The sequence below is a fragment of the Echinops telfairi genome, unplaced genomic scaffold, assembly GCF_000313985.2.
Source record: "Echinops telfairi isolate 266 unplaced genomic scaffold, ASM31398v2 ScPeMD7_7458;HRSCAF=8496, whole genome shotgun sequence".
NCBI classification, from domain to species: domain Eukaryota; kingdom Metazoa; phylum Chordata; class Mammalia; order Afrosoricida; family Tenrecidae; genus Echinops; species Echinops telfairi.
Window position 1 is genome coordinate 29,507,153 of NW_022111358.1, and position 16,573 is coordinate 29,523,725.

Below are 16,573 nucleotides of genomic sequence, written 5' to 3' on the forward strand. Positions count from 1 at the left end.
ACATGGGAGATAGAAAAAACAAAACATATAAATCCCATTTAAAAGAGCAAGTTGTATACACACACACACACACACACACACACACACACACCAGCCCTCTATAGTTGGAGTTTCTATCTTTTTGCTGCAGTTAACGTAGGTATGCCTATGTCTGTTCATCTTTTGTTCTTTATTATTGTTATTAAGTCATTTCATTGGGGGCTCTTATATACATTGTAACAAACCATACATCCGCTATCTCAGGCGGGCACATATAATTATCAGCATCAGCAGTTTTTTTTTTTTTTTAGCATCAACAATTTCTAAATATTATCTTCCTTCCTGAGCCCTTTGAGATCAACTCTTCTTTCTGTCCCCTCCCTCCCCCACTGATACACACTTGGGAGCCCAGGAGGCACCGTGGGTGGTGGATTGGCACTAAGCATGAGGTTGGAAGTTCAGACTTACCAGGCACTTTCCGAGGTAGATAGACGAGGCTTTCTACTCCCATAGACACTTTCCATCTGAGAAGCCCCTGGGTCAGTTCTGCCCTGGCCTCTGGGATCCCCATGGGGCGGCATCCCCTGGAGGGAGGCGATGGCAGTGAGGGACACGGTCTTGCACCCACATCGTCCCATTGGACAATATTTTCAAGCATAGCACTCCTGTTATGTCAGATCCGATTCTATGACTGTCTTCACCTGCCCCGTCAAGTTGGCCCCCATAGACGGTAGTTTTAAAATGCGCTCATGATCACTCACTCACCGTGGAGAATAAATTCATAACTGGGAGGAACGTCTGCTGCCCCTCGGCAGACCGTGTGGCCCCTGGGGCCCGGTTCCAGGTGTGAGGGGAGGCAGCTGACCCTGGCCCTGCGCCTCCCAGGTGGGAGGAGAAGATTCCACTGGCCAAAACCACCCTGGAGAAGACCTGGCTCTTCCACGAGATTGGCCGCTGCTACTTGGAGCTGGAGCAGGCCTGGCAGGCCCAGTCCTACGGCGAGAAGTCCCAGCAGTGTGCTGAGGAGGAAGGGGATATTGAGTGGCAGCTGAATGCCAGCGTTCTGGTGGCCCAATCACAAGGTAAGGGCTCAGAGACAGCCACGCCACCGTCCCCAGCCCTCAGGACCAGGCTGCCAGCCCCATACCCCTCACCTTGCCCGGGCTGGGTGTCTTGCAGGCCAAGTGTAACTCCCAGGCTGTCCTCACCCAGGCGAATTCTGGGAGTGGGAATACCCCAGTAGGCTTCTCCCAGTGTGTGTTTCTTTATACACTGTAGTCTGGCATCCTGGAGTTGCCCGGATCCTGGGGGATCACGGTGGCTGTGCCCAGGGATAGAGCTACTCCCTGGACCCTGTGGGGCACATATACACCGTAGGTATCTGCCTTCTCCTCTCAATCCCACTTCTCCATGCCCGTCTCTGTGTTGTGCACTGCATGAAGGTTTAGAGAGCGGATCGGTTCTCCATTCAGGGGTTTGTACACACTTTGGTTCATCTCATTCATTACAGTCCCTCAACAAAGCATCGCTCACCCTACTTCCTACTCGGGTCTGCTGGTTCCATCCCTCCTCCCCCCTCATCCTCCCGAACTTTGGCCTGGCCTAAATGCTGCCCTTCCATCTCAAATGGTTGCTTGTGCTAAAGCGAGCTCACCTCCACAGGGATATTGTTCTCCTGTTGTCTGGCTGCTAACTTAAGCCACAGGGCTGAGCTCATTTCCAGACCTGTAGGGTGACTGAGGCCCCTCCTTCCTGGGCTTCCTGACCAGTCGGCCTGGGAACTTTTGCGAGTTTGAATTTTGTTCCACATGTTCGTCCCCCTTCACCAGTGACCCCTTTCAGCAGGTGGAGAGGCAGCCAGGCACCGGCTACTTCTTGCCTGCCGGTGTTCCCTGAACCCACTGAGGCCCCCCAAGTGCTGTCTTCGTTTTATACATGGGGAGACTAAGGCACTGGGCGGCTCAGCAGCTCGCCCAGGCCACATGAGGGAACTTTCTGGAAAGATGGAAATGTTCAAAACTGGGTTGTGGCCATGGCTGCCCGACTTTCAGGTTACTGAAGATGGTTGAACTTGACATAGTGAATCGTAGAGCCCACCGATTCCCTCAGCAGGGCTGTTTGACCTGCAGCCAGCAGGAGGTCGAGGGAGGAAGGTGCACCCAAGGAGAGTAAATGAAAGCCCAGTGATGGGTTCATAAGACTAGTCCTTTGACTTCCGTGTGCCTTTGAAATATTTCAGAATTCAAAGTTGTAACGACAGTCACCCAAGGTCACTGGGCCAAGAAGCCACGGAGCTGGGACTAGAATGCGGTTCTGTGAGACACCCTCACTCAGGCTCCCCATCACGTGCTAAGCTGCCCCTCCCCCAGAAATGCTACCAATATCCCAACCAAGGAGGAGGGACAGTCCAGTAGGCTGCCCATCTTCTCGGGAGCTGAGCCTCATGGTGCTCCAGCAGGAAGATTGGCAGGTTCAAACTGCTGACCTGGAGGTTACCAAGCCTGCGCGTCACCCACCAAGCCACCAGGGCTCCGGCCAGGGGTCCTCTTCACGCATGCATGTGTGCCTTCCACACAGACCACCTGGGCCCCTTCTAGGGGCCACCCTGGCCACCCACCAGCGAGCAAAGCTGGGGATTTCCGGCCCTCCTGTCTGAGGCGGGGGCTTCTGCGCAGAAACGTCTAAGCCCCCACCAGCAAGATGAGCAGCTGCTGGACAAGCTCAGGACCAACAAGAAACAGCTTTGGGAAGGCGCCTGGCTGCTCGGTGGCTCTGAAGGCGCCCGCCCGGTGTGTGGGCAGGAGCTCTCTGCCAACGGGGAGGGGGAGGAGGCCGATGAGGGGGCAGAGCCACAGAAGTTTCCGTTCTTTCCAGAGCGCGCAGGAAGACGAAGGCAAGCTAACATCCTCTTCAACCAGGGGGGCTCAGGGGGAAGGCCTCCTCAGGGCTGACATGGTTCCCAGGGCCCCAGGAGAACCAGGTGACTCCTTGCTGGCCTCAGTTTCCCCACTCCGGGCCGAATTCATCCTTTACAGCCCCGCCCAGCGGTGTGAGCCTCAGCTCCAAGGCCCAGTGTCTCCTGGTTGGAGGACCCAGGCCCCGGGGCCTCAGGCTCTGCATCTTGAAATAGGGATGCTTGCAGCCCCAGCCCGGCGGCACTGTGGTTAAGCACTCGTCGGCCAACCTAAAGGCCAGCGGTTGGGATTGATCATACCACCTCTTTCACGGGGGCAAGATGCGGCTGGCTACTTCCATGAAGATTCATTGCCGTGGAGACCCAATGGAGACACGCCACTCTGTGTGTCCCAGAGGGCCTCTGTGAGTCTCCCGCTGCTTGTTGCAGGGAGAAAGACCCTCACCTGCAGGCACTTCTGCACCTAGATCGATCGTAGCTCCTTTCTTACCCTCCCCCCTTCAGCAAATGTCTCTAAGGGTCATGGGAAACAAGGTTGGCCTGGGAAAGATGGACGCACAGCTCCAAAGACAGGCAGGGCTGTGCACGTCTGTTACTGCGCTGCAGGGGCCATGGGGAAAACAACCCCCACCAGCCAGATGACGTCAGGCCGCTCGTTCAGTTCCTAGGTGTCTGAAGCTGGGAGAAACACCCCCCTCCCGTGGCCCCCAGCAGGACCTCAGTGACAAGAGTCCCCACTGCCCGGCATCACACACGCGTATTTGGAGAAAACGGCGATGGCGCTGACATGCTGTTTCTGCACATCTTTTCCCAGTGTGCATTTGAATCTCTGCAAGGTTTACTCCCTGTCCCGTGCTGCCCAGAGCAGCTTTTGGGGACACGTAGGTATAAACCAAGCCCGTGGTGTGTGACGTACTGGGGTACAAGGTTTCCAGGCCGGGCGGGGTGAGCATTTTCCTTCCTTCTTGAAACTGGGAACGCCGCTGGCGAAGCCGTTACTCGTTGGGCTGCTAACTGAAAAGTTGTCAGTTCAAAACCACCGGATGTTCTTTGAGAGACACATGGGGCTCTCCTTCTCCTCCCTTAAAGAATGAGTCCGAAACGGGAGGTCCGGCCGTGTCCTGTGAGTTCATCAGCATCGACTCGGTGGCAGGGAGTTTGCTTCGGGTTTCCTTGAAATTAAGTGCTTTTAAAGGACAAAACCCAGCCAGTCCATCCACACGGCCTCCTCTCTGGACTCGGACCAAGGAAGGGAGCAGAGGTGCCGGCTTGCTGGCCTGTTTGCACAGTGACACTGGCCTGCACCAGGGTATTGAAAGAAACTGGACCAACATTGAAAACCAGACATTTTCTCCTCCGGGCAATCTGGAAATGAGGCCTTACTGCTAGGGAGTTCAGGTCCCCGCCCCAGGCACAGGTGTGTGCAGAGTGAAGCTGGACCCCCTTCCCCTGGCCTGAAGTCCAAGGGCCCAGGGGCCCAGGCTCTGGTTCCCAGCAGGAGGCGGGCGATGGGCCCAGGAGTGTGGCCGGAAGGGTGGAGCTAAGGGCTCAGGCACCCGAGGCTCACAGTCCTCCCTTGGGCCTTCTCTCCTTGCGCCTCAGTGAAGCTGGGAGACTTTGAGGCAGCCGTGAGCAACTTCGAGAAGGCCCTGGAGAGGGCCAAGATTGTCCACAACAATGAGGCGCAGCAGGCCATCATCAGCGTGAGTGTCCCCCCACAGCTGGGGGTGGGGGGTGCTGGGCCTCCCTCTGCAGCAGTCTCTCCCTCAGCCCCTCCCTCCTCCTGGGCCCGACCACAGCGGAAGCTCACCAACTAACTGCGGGGCACATTCTCCGCCGCCCCAACCTCTCAGTCTCTTGGCCACCAGCACACGCACATCCTTACTTCCAACCAGCAGAAGGCCAAGGAGCCTTTTACAAAGCAAGGCTCACGTCTCCCACAGACTGTGCGCTGGGTTCTCCACGTGAGTGGGTTTGGTCAGTGCTGGCTCAGACCGTGATTGGAGGACTCCCAGGAGGACAAGGAGCCCAGCAGGGTCCTCCCTCTCCTCTCCGGCTCTGCACTTTGTGGACTCACTGCTGTCCCTTCTCCTGCTGGGTCGGGAAGGCCTCAGGTGACCTCTTCCGGGGCCTGTCCGGTGGCCTTCAACTGCCCAGCCTCCAGCCCAAGGGTGGACGGCAGAGCCCCTAGGTGCCCCTAACAACCAGGCTTCCTCATGCCATGGGGCTTCCACACCTGGAAGGTTCTCCTAAACACTCCCCTCCTCCTCCACCTCCACTTCCACCAGACTCTCCCACTCAGCCTCGACATTCCCACTTCTGTGCCACCTCTGACCATCTCAGGCTGGCTGAGGTGCCCGTCTCTCCTCCAGCTCCCATGCCCACATCACACAGGCTTGCCCAGTCAGGCAGCCCCCAGCCACCTGTCATTATTGACATTCAAGTTACTGGAGCGGCAGTGGGTTTAAAATGCAGTCTCTCCATCACACTAGCTCCACTGCAGGTGCTCAATCGCCGCCCTCAGCTGGTGGGTGCCCCCCTGCAGGTAGAAAGCATCTCTAATATGACTGAAAGGCTTAGACAGTATGTGTCACGAGGCAGTAGCAGTGGGGAAGCCCAAGGGAGGCTTTGGAGAAGCTTTGGGCTCCCCACTGCCCCCCTCCAGACAGATACACAACCTGAGGACCGTCACGTGCGCACCTCCATGCACAGGCATGACTGCAGTCCCTAGGAAAAAATTCTGGAGTGTGCCCTGCTGCCGTGAACAACCTGGGGGCGGGGGGACTTGTCCCCATCGTGGGCGAGGCTACTCAGCACGGCCCCCAGGACCAGCTTGGAGATGCAGCAGGCCCTAGTGGAAGGGAGGGCATTGAGGGGGATGCTCCCAGTCAGTGGTGGGCCTCACACTACTGTTTAAGGACAAGGACACAAAGTTTGGCCAGCCAAGGAGAAGGGGCAAGATTTGGGGAGGGGGGTACGGAGAGATCTGTAGGAGACAGAAAAGAGACCCAAGGACGAGGTCCACTGTGACCCCAGGCTGTCCAAGGGTGCTGAAATGGCAAAGCAGCAGCAGCTGACCAAACAGCTTCTCCAGGGCCAGCTCATGGGTGTGGCCTGGGGAAGCTGGCTGTCACTTCCCTGTCTAGTGGAGAAACCGCTCCCAGTGTCTTCCAACAGGTGGCGGTATAGCCTGTGCTTCCTCCCTTCCCAGGGCAGCTCTGGCCAGTCCCAAAGCTGGCTGCTCTGGGCCTTCTATTGAAGGGACAGGGCCCGCCCGCCCCTCCTCTGCACGATGAATACCAAGCCAGAGCCCTGGCCCCGAGGAAGAGGGCTAACCTTTCCCAATGCCCGAGCTTCACAAAGATGGCCCCTTCCCCGTGCTTGCCCTGCAAATATCGATAGCGCGGCAACTCAGTCCAGTCAATATTTACAGAGCAAGAACAGCTGTGGTCTGGCTCCCAGAAGCCTGGTGTCAGCTGGAAGGCTGAGAGAGAAGCACCCCACCTCATGCAGTCACTGGTGTGGGGGGGTGGGGGGGCTAGACCCAGGCAACTCAGGGCAGAACTGTGCTCCAGGGTTCTCAGTCCCTGATTTTTCAGAAGTAGATTGCCAGCCATTTCTTCCGAGGCCCCTCTGGGTAGCCTGACCCTCCGACCTTTCCATTAGCAATCACACATGCTACTCAGACACACGGGACTCCTCTGATGCAGGAGAGGGGAGTCCCAAGGCACAGGAGCCCTCTAATGGGGAGGCAGCATGGAGTCTTGGCCACAAGGAGGATTTGAAATTGCTTTGAAGATAGGGGGGAGGTGCTTAAAGGGTGCACAGGCTGCACAACCTCACACCTCAGTGACTTCCCTGGGGACCAGGTCCTAACCCCACCTCCTCTGACACTGGCATATGTGCAGGCAGGAAGCTCAAGGGGAGCAAACCCGCACCTACATAATAGCTCCGGTCTATCGGCCACATTTACCACACTGGTTTCCAAACTGACTTGACCAACTGCCCCCCTTTTACAATAAATACACATTACTCTATACCCCTCTGGCAATTAAAATTATCCTAGCGCCCCCAATCGTCCTAGCACCACAGGGGACAGTGTCTTGCTCACTTTGGGAAACACTGGTTTACCTGGGGCTTGGCTCCTGTGAATAAGAAGGTAGCACCCTCCCTCAAGATGCTTAGAAGCTGAGGGCCAGCCCCTGTGCAAGGTGTACTCGAGTTGGGCCACTGCAGATCCCCCAGAAGACCCATTCAGAAGGCAGCCCCCAGTCTGAGGGGCCTGACTTGCTTTTCTGCGTTGTCTGAAGCCAAGAAAGAGCTGCTTTCAGCAAAAAGGCAGAGATCCAAAGCCAGATAAAACTCTAAGTACATGGCTATTCTCAAGGAGCCCTGTGACGGAGTGTATCGCTTGGACCACTTGGTACGGCTAACCCATCAGTCAGTACCAGCCTCGGGGCAGGAGGAGACCGAGGGGTGGGGGGTGGGGGGCAGATTCAAGTAGGGCTCCCAGAGTCTTCTAGGACTGGGCACTAGTGCAGAGAAAGGAAAAGGTGCCACGCTGGGATTAAGAGAGATCACAAGCCCCCTCTGCCACCACAGGCCTTGGACGATGCCAACAAGGGCATCGTTGAAGAACTGAAGAAAACCAACTACAGGGAGACTTTCAAAGAAAGGCGGGAAAGAGGTGAGTTCCTGGAACTCTGGGAGAGGCAGCTGGGGCGGCCTCTCTGCCCCAGCCCTTCCAGTCACAGCGGCTTGCTCCATGGGCTGGCCGCGAACCCACTCCCCTGGTTCTGCCAGCAGTCTAGGAATCAGGTGCCAGGAAAGCGTTCCATCCAGGGAAAGAGGCCCCTGGGATGCCCACGGATCCCCAGCCCAGGGAGCACGTCAGGCAGAGGGCCTCCCCTGCCTGGCCAAGGCGCAGGCGCCCTGGGTTTCTGGGGAGACGAGGAAGAATTGCCTCACCCAGGCGCCCCAGGTCTTTGGGACCAGGAGTGAGAGGGCGGGGGGAGGGGGGGGGAGGCGGTAAGGCCTGGTAGTCACTGGCTCCTTGAGGGTGCTTGCTATGGGATAGAGAGCCAGGAGAAAGCTCCAGCAGAACAGGAAGTCACAGCCTCAGAGACTATGGAGCGGTGCTGCTGTGCCCTGTAGGGCTGGGATCGAGGGGACGGTAGCGGGTGGCGGGCTTGTTGCAGAGGAGGCAGGAGGGGGAAGAAAGGCAGACGCTCCCAGCAGCCTGGCGCGCCGGCCCTCCCCTGGGGCAGGCTGTGTGCAGTGGACACGCGGCCAGAACAAGGCAGCAGCTGGCACTTCCCTCTGGGAACAGCAGGAGGCAGCACTGCATGTGTTTGCACCCAAAGGCGGTCTTTGAGGGGGGCAGGGTAATCCAGGAAGAGGAAGTAGGGGAGAGTGGGGCGGGAACTAGTGCTTTTTCCTCCATAACTGCTAAAAGCAAGAACCCCCTTAGGCTATAAATAAAAGCAAGGACCCTCTTAGGCTATAAATAGCCACCCCCACCCCCCAGCTGCCTGCAGCCTGTACAGGTGTTCCCACTAAACAAAGAATGGGCAGGGCAAAGTGTGCCGTGGGCCTACTGTCCTGGGTTCAAATTCTGTCATTTATTTACCTCCACGGTGACCCTGGCAAGGATTTCAGTCAACCCCGGGTCCCTCAACTACAAAACAGGACCACGGACACTATGCAGTGTTGTGATGAAGGAGTGGGGGTACCCTGCACAGCCCCTGACCCTTGTTTGTAGAAGGTGTGTGGCAGAGTCTGCAGGCGTAACCGTTCTCAGGACCTCTTTCTTGGTGCTCAGGCTGGGGTTGACCGAGGCCCAAAGATGAACACACTTCTATCTGATCCTCCTTCCCGTGTGTGTGCGTGTGTGTGTGTGTGTGTGTGTGTGTGTGTGTGTGTTTCAGACGAGCCTGTGGACTCGAATGAGGCCACAGTGGTGGAAAGGAGGTTCGGGGATAAGAAACCTGTAAGAGAGGAGCCCGAGAAGGTGATGCAGCAGTGGGAGAGAGAGCACCCCTTGCTGGAGGAAGAGGACGACCAGGACAGCCTCACATCCGAGCAGGAAAGTAGCAGGCAGAAGCTGGCAGGAGAAATCCCCAGCTCCCTGCTCCCATCCGAACGGAGAGCCGTGGGGAAAAAGGACTGGGGGGAGATGGGCCAGAGGCTGTCCACAGAGCTGGGCAGGAAACTCTCCGAGATGGGCCAGAGGGAATCCATGGAGATTTACAAGAGGCCATCGGGAGAAATAGGCCGCCTCTCCAGAAAAGGCAACAGGCAGGAACTGCAAGGAGACAAGCTTTCAGAAGCCGACAGAAGCGAGCCTGAGAACCTGGGTGAGACAGGCTCCGTAAAACCTTCCGAAGAGCCGGGGAAACGGAAGGGAAGGTGAAAGATGCCCAGGCACAGGCATAAGGATCACAGGGCAGCTTATTAGGTTGGATTATCCCTTGGAGATGTGGCTTTAAGAGGAAAACATGGGGGACTGGGCCCTGTGGGTCATTTCTGCCTCTTTCTGTCACCATCTCCCCCTTAAATACATGTCTTTCAACTCTTACAAACCCTGCGTCGGCCTCTTCACTCCCACCCAGTCCCAGAGGAGCCTCAGGGAAATGAATCTGTGGTGACGGGGCAGGTACCACTCTTTTTCCTAAAGACCAGACCAAGACCCGCTTGCTTCCTCTGGCCCTGTCCTAGCATCACCCAGGAGAGGAAATCCGCTATGAAACGTTTCCAGGGAGAACAGAGCCCGGAAAGCAGGAGGGAAGGCTCGGGCGGCCGTGGGCAAGGCCACATTCCATCTACTGCCATGTGTGTGGAGGACACTGCGGAAGCTGAGTGGAAGAATGATGATGAGGAAGGGGCGGGCGCCACTCACGCAGTAGAGGCCAACTTGCCAACTTCGACACCTTCAAAGCCAAGCACAATGCATGCTGGGATGGTTAGGGGACCTTGGTGGGCCAGGAGCCCAGAGGAAGAAAGACAAAGGAAGGAGGCTGGGCCAGGGAGTCCGGGCATCAGCTGGACTCGATGTGACTCCTGTGGTATGGTCTACCCATGGGGGGTGTCTCAGAAATGGGAAGCCTGCCACCCTTGAGTCAGTGTCCAGCACTTGGCACCATGGAACCGAGCTGAGTGGCTGCATAGAGGAGGTGGCAACTGAGTAGCCGGCCTTGGAGAAGGCATCAGGACCCCCTATTCTCTGTCCCTGGGGTTCTGGCAGCACAGTTAGGCCCATGGAGAGCCCAGGATGAGGATGAGGCACCTGAGATCGTGTTGCGGGTTCGGATAAAAGAAGACCACTACCATGTCCAATTAGAATGACTGAAGTCTGTATTTTTATATCAGGCTTGCCTGGGCTGCAGTAGAATGTTCAAAGGGAACTTCTCTCCAGACTGCAGCCCCCTCTTCCCTGGCCAAGCCTCTCATGTTCTTCAGGGAGGGTAGAGTACAGAGAGCGGAAGAATCACTAAGTGGTATTGACAGAAGTAAAACAAAAGTATGTTTAGGTAAAGTTTAGGCACCTTGTTTTATGACCCCATCCCTGGAGTTCACCTCTAGCTTTCCCTCCTAACCGGGTTGGGGTGGGGTGGGAAATGGGCATTCCTGTACCAGAGAGAAAGACTTAGGCATCCCTTCAACAGGGGAGGGAGGTAGTTTGAACAAGAATTGCTCTAAGGGAACTTAAAAACCTGCATCCCCTTGTGATGTGTTTGTTCTCTGGGCAGTTCTGCGTAAAGGTGGTGCTATGAGCTTGTGTTTCAATAGTTCACATTTACAAACAAGAGCCCTGTACAAATGTGCTTGACACAATGGATGTATGGATTGTGGTGAGAATTGTACAAGCCCCCAATAAAAGGATTTAAAAAACACACAAAAAACCAGAGTCCTGAACCGATTACAAGGATCTACATATAACTTCCTCCCTGGGGAATGGACAACAGAAAAGTGGGTGAAGGGAGACATCGGACAGAGCAAGAGATGACAAAATAATTTATAAATGACCAAGGGCTCATGAGGGAGCGGGGACGGAGGGGGAAAAATGAGGACCTGATGCCAGGGGCTTATGTGGAGAACAAATGTTTTGAGAATGACGAGCATAACGAATTGTACAAATGTACAATTGATGGATGCATGGATTGCAATAAGAGTTGTATGAGCCCCCAATAAAATGATTTTAAAAAACCCAAGAGTCCTAAACCAGTTAGCTCCAAGTGACTCTGACTCACGGCGACCCCCTGTATTCCAAAACAGAACTACAGGCTACACAGTTTTCCCTGACAGTGACCTTTCAGAAGTTCATCAGCAGACCTTTCTTCCAGTCTCCTCTGGGTTGCCCGAACCACCAACCTGTCAGTAACCCAGGGCTCCACCCAGGGCCTCCAGAGCACTCAGTAATCAAGATAGGTAATATTTTAATGGATATTGTTAAAGAACAATGAACAGCAGCATTTGAAAGACCAGTTGCCCCACTGCCCTCACACGACCCTGCGCCCTGGGCTCATCTGAATCCAACAAAACCCAAAAACCAAACTCACTGCTAACCGGTCAATGCAGACTGGTGACGGCCCTGCAGGACGCAGCACAGCTGCCCCCGGGAGTTTGTGAGACCGCGGCCGCCGTGTGCCCAAGCCTTAAACGCGCGCAGGCGGGCGGCGCCGGGCAGGCCTCCGCGGGTCCCTCCGCGCGTGCGCAGAGCGCGGCCCGCCCCGGGCTATGAAAGGCGCCCGGCCGGCCCGGAGAGCGAGTGCCTGCCCGGGCGGCGACGGCGGCGCCCCTTGCCCATCATGGTGAGCCAGGGGGCCGGTGGGGAGGGCGAGGGCCGGACCAGGCGGAGGGGTGGCGCCCTAACGGACACCCGAGTATTTTGGAGTTTCCTGGGAGGAAGTGGCATGCAAATGAGCACCGAGGTTCCGGCTTGAGTCCAGGCTTTGGTGGGGACGCGTGCAGTCAGTCCTAAGGTAGCTGGGGCGGTGGGGGGGAGTAGGGGCCGGAGGACGGTGAGGGGCCTGGCGAGGGGACTGCAGCCACAGGACGCCGGCCCTCCCCAGGGCCTGCTGACCCCAAAGGTGCCCCAGGGAGGAGCTGGTGTGGAAGAGCAGACGGTTGTGTTTGAGCCGGAGAACTAGCGCCTGAGAGTGGTGGGCAGAGCTAGCCCCTGAATGCAGGTGTCTGTGCCGCCCAGTTCTAGGTCAGGCACAAGCCCCCGACTTTGTTGGGGAGCAGAGAGAGGGCAGGAGGAGGTGGCAGGCCTAGTGAATCAGGCCCTTTGTCCAATGAGCTCCTTCCCTGCCCCCCACCAGCCCTTCTGTGGGACCATTGTCCCCCCAACCCAGACAAGAGGGTATTATTTGTTGCTGCCATTGTTGGGGGTAGGGAGGCCTCCCCCCCATCTGAGCCAGGGCAGCTGTGTCTCTGCCCAGATAGAGAAGCCCCACCCCTAGGCAGGACAGCCTTACAACTTGCCAAGAGTATAAACTCAGAGCCAGGCTCCAGAAGACGGCTTCAGCCCCTCCCGGCATGCCTGGCAGCATGGCTTCTTCCTAGAGGGGCTGCGGTGGGGGTCCTGGAGGCACCGCTGCCCTCACCACATCCTCCACCCCTGGGGTACAGGTACTCGGGGAACACAAAGCAAAGGCATAGGTGTCCACCCCCCTTCCACTTGCTGTCCAGTCTCCTCTGGCTCATGGTGACCCAGGTTTCAGAGTAGAACTGGGCTCCATGGGTTTACGGTGGCTGACGCCCCCACCCCACCCCCCAAGCAGATGGCCAGGCCTTTCTTAGGTTTCTCTGGGTGGCCTTGAACTTTCAACCTTTTGTTAACAGCTGAGCTTGTTAACTGTGTCATCCAGGTCCTGATGGGCCCTGGGGTATCCCACCGCATGAGAGGCACATTGGACCCCCAGGGGGGCTGGGGAGCCAGGCTAGACCTGGCCCAGAGACCAGGGCCATGGCGATGGGGTGGCTGCAGGTGACCGGGCCTGAAACCTGTGCTTCCCTTCCCCATCCAGAATAGAGGCTTTTCCCGCAAGAGCCAGACGTTCCTGCCTAAGATCTTCTTCCGCAAGATGTCCACCTCGGGGCCCAAGGACAGGCCCGAGCTGCAGTTTCCCTTCCTGCAGGATGAGGAGACGGTGAGCACCCTGCAGGAGTGCAAGACGCTCTTCATCCTGCGCGGCCTGCCGGGCAGCGGCAAGTCCACGTTGGCCCGCACCATTGTCGACAAGTACCATGATGGCACCAAGATGCTGTCCGCCGACAGCTACAAGATCACCCCCGGCGTCCGCGGCGACTTCTCCGAGCAGTACGAGCAGCTGGACCAGCAGCTGGCCACCTACTGCCGCCGGGACATCCGAGTGCTTGTGCTGGACGACACGCACCACGAGCGGGAGCGGCTGGAGCAGCTCTTTGAGGTGGCCGACCAGTACCAGTACCAGGTGGTGCTGGTGGAGCCCAAGACGGCGTGGCGGCTGGACTGTGCCCAGCTCAAGGAGAAGAGCCAATGGAAGCTGTCCACCGATGAGCTGAAGAAGCTGAAGCCGGGGCTGGAGAGGGACTTCCTGCCGCTGTACTTCGGCTGGTTCCTGACCAAGAAGAGTTCCGAGCGCCTCCACAGGGCCGGCCAGGCCTTCCTGCAGGAGCTGGGGAACCACAAGGCCTTCAAGGAGCAGCTTCGGCACTGTAGGTGGCTGTCGGGGGGTGGGGGCCACAAGGGTTGGGCTCCAAGTGGGGGTTAAAGATGTGGCCTCACCTGCTAGGAGGCAGAAGTAAGTGGGTGCTTCAGAGGTGGCCCGGGGGCAGGGCTGCCCAGTCAGGTGGAGATGGGTACCTCCCAGGGCACTGTCATCTCCCCTCTCCCATCCTGGATCTGCCCCTGCCTCCAGATGGGAAAGACAAGTTCCTGCCACAACAGGGCACAGGCCACCATAGGTTATCACCATGGAGAACTGGGTCCAATTGTTTTCTAAACCGTTTTGAGCAGCAGACCCCTCCTCTAAAACAAAAATAGGGCGTGGAATCCTCCGGGGTAGGACGTGCAAAGGTTCCCAGATGCTGACACCCCATCTCCAGCTCTGTGGACACAAGGACTCCAGAGAATGAGCAATGAGTGCCACCCCAGCCTCAAGCCTGCCGTTCTGCAGACAGGGACACGGCGTGCCCAGCCACCGTGGCTGTGTGCGGCACCAGAGTCGGGAGTCGGTTTGTGCTGAGGCTGGTCGGTCTTTGGGGGCCTGTTAGAACTCTCACCCACTTCCAGCTCCCAGGTGGCGGCTGCTTGTGTGTGGTGCAGAGGCAGATCGTTGGCCTGAAGTGCTCAGATACTCTCAGCTCCCAAGCGTGAGTGGCTGGGTGGCCAATTGCCCCGGAAAGCATGCATCTGTAGAGCTGGTGGCTGTGCCTTGGGAAGTGTTCTCTGCTCAGAGCAGAGCTGTGCTCCTCGCCCATGGCGGTGGGGACATCCCTACAGGGACTCAGCCCAGTGACTGGGACAGCGGCCACGGGCTGGAGGCTGGAAAGGAGCAGGGGTCCCCCAAAGCACACCCCATCTTCGGGCCATGTGCGCCTGTGCTACTAGGCCCCAATGCCCGCCTGTGAGGCAGCCAGCCCCGCTGGTTGTGCATTCTTCTGGGGCCCAAATATGAAGCAGGCGCTCATAGTTCCCAGGGACCCCACAGACCAGGTGGTCCACCTGCCCCAGTGGCAGAGTTAAGGCCTGAGTCACCTTCCCAGCCCCCCATGCGCCAATCTCCCCACCCCTTTCTGTGACTTGTTGGTAAATCTCGGACTACCTTGGCCTGCCTGAGGGTTTTCAGGTCTGTGAAGTCAACGTTAAAAAGTGACAGGTGGGGGATGACCCGTATAAGGTCACCCTAGGTCGGAATCCACTGATCAGCTCCAGAATTCACATGTAGCGTCCAGTTTTCTCCCTGGTGGGCTCCACGATCCTGGTGCTCAGCACGGTGTGGCCTTGGGGGAAAGCGGACCCATGGCCACCTCCCTGACTGCCACTCCCCCTGCAGTTGGCCCCGGAGACGAGTCCAGGGAGAAGATGGACTTGGTCACTTACTTTGGGAAGAGGCCCCCGGGCATGCTCCACTGCACCACCAAGTTCTGCGACTACGGGAAGGCGGCTGGGGCGGAGGAGTACGCCCAGCAGGACGTGAGTTCTCCTCCAGCCCGATGGGGCGGGGACCCCCGTCCCGTCCCCAGCTTTCCCTTTCCCAGGGGGGCTGGCTGGGCATAGGGCCTGCCTGTGGTCTCTTTCCTTGGGTACATTCCTGGCGAGCGCTGGGCACCCCAGAGCCTGGTGCTCTGGGGTTCTTGTCCCTGGAGCTGAGACCAGGCTTTGCCCCAGGGGTGGGAGTTAGGGTGGGGTGCTGCTCTGAGTATCACTGCTTTCCCTGCCTGCCCCCAGCCACTGAGCCTCACCCCAGCACTCAAGCCTCCCACTCCTTTGGCGTGACCTCCCCTCTCTGGGCCCACACAAGGGGCTTCCTTTCTTACTGGTGTCCCCCTCTAGAAAGCAGGCTGCCGAGGGCAAGGGGCTTCTGGCTTTGCTCACCACGGCCTCACCTTCTACCGCCATCGTGCACTCAGCAGTGTTTAAGCTGAGTCTGTCTGACATGGCAGACGCTGTTGGGACTCAGAATTAGCAGCAATGGTCACCAGTGGGAGTTTCCTCAGAGAACCGGGTGTCACCGCTGGGGGACCAGATGCACGCACCAAGTGCAGAGGGGGGTGGGGGGTGACAGTGCGACTGCGCCTACCCTTGCCCTGCCTGACCAGCCACCACAAAGCCTGTTCCCCTCCATCCAGGGCACTCAGCTCTTTCCGGGCCTGTCTTTCAGTCAAGGCTCAGAGGTTACACCTGCTCAGAACCTTGCTGCTGGCAGGTGGTGCCCTTGGCTCTGACCTCAGGCAGTCTGGCTTTTGGCCCCTGCACAGGGCCTCCTTTCTGAGCCTGTGTGTAGCCTCTAGGCCTGGGAGCCCCACCCACCCCTTGCAGGTTCTGTGGGTGGTGAGCCCCTCTCCCCACTGCCAGCTGGGGGTCCCTAGAGGGGATGAAAGGACTGACGTCTTTAGCCAGCCCTCTCCCCCACAGGTGGTGAAGAGATCCTACAGCAAGGCCTTTACACTGAGCATCTCTGCCCTCTTCGTGACCCCGAAGACGGCCGGGGCCCGGGTGGAGCTGAGTGAGCAGGAGCTGTTGCTGTGGCCCAGTGAGGTGGACAAGCTGTTGCCCTCTGACAGCCTGCCTCGCGGGAGTCGTGCACACATCACCCTGGGCTGTGCCAGTGAAGTGGAGCCCGTGCAGACGGGCATCGACCTGCTGGAGATTGTGCGGCAGGAGAAGGCAGGCAGCCGCGGCGAGGAGGTGGGCGAGATCCGCCGGGACAAGCTCTACTCCTTGGGCAGTGGGCGCTGGCTGCTGAGCCTGGCCAAGAAGCTGGAGCTCAGGGCCGTGTTCACCGGCTACTACGGGAAGGGCAAGCCTGTGCCTGTCCACAGTGGCCGGAGCGGGGGCGGCCTGCAGTCCTGCCAGATTGTCTGAGGGCCCCCACCACCCTCCCCAAGCTCACAGGGAGGGCTGGGGCAGGTGCCAACCCCACACCCCATGTCAGTTGTTTTGTTTTTTACCCGAAGTTAACCTCCCTGTAG

At 58.0% G+C, this 16,573-nt stretch overlaps 2 protein-coding genes across 5 annotated transcripts in view; both read left to right on the forward strand.

Moving 5' to 3' along the window:
• The window catches only part of ODAD4 (outer dynein arm docking complex subunit 4), a 25,236-nt gene extending 15,337 nt beyond the window's left edge, over positions 1-9,899 (forward strand). Inside the window, exons 9-12 of the mRNA XM_045299770.1 lie at positions 865-1,061; positions 4,496-4,596; positions 7,496-7,580; positions 8,821-9,899. Of these exons, the coding sequence (XP_045155705.1) occupies positions 865-1,061; positions 4,496-4,596; positions 7,496-7,580; positions 8,821-9,305 (868 nt within the window). The 3' untranslated portion in view covers positions 9,306-9,899. The remainder of the gene's footprint in view (positions 1-864; positions 1,062-4,495; positions 4,597-7,495; positions 7,581-8,820) is intronic.
• A 1,748-nt stretch (positions 9,900-11,647) lies between these two features.
• On the forward strand, positions 11,648-16,567 carry LOC101653360 (2',3'-cyclic nucleotide 3' phosphodiesterase). Of its 4 annotated transcripts, none has more exons than XM_045299771.1 (4): positions 11,648-11,703; positions 12,925-13,594; positions 14,935-15,074; positions 16,017-16,567. In XM_045299771.1, exons 1-4 carry the CDS (start codon positions 11,701-11,703, stop codon positions 16,464-16,466), a joined length of 1,263 nt encoding a protein of 420 aa, XP_045155706.1. In that variant the 5' UTR covers positions 11,648-11,700; the 3' UTR covers positions 16,467-16,567. The 4 variants fall into 4 exon arrangements, with proteins under 4 accessions (XP_045155706.1, XP_045155708.1, XP_045155707.1 ...); XM_045299773.1 differs by lacking the exon at positions 11,648-11,703 and adding an exon at positions 11,808-11,874; XM_045299772.1 differs by lacking the exon at positions 11,648-11,703 and adding an exon at positions 12,419-12,520.
• Positions 16,568-16,573: the final 6 nt, after the last annotated feature.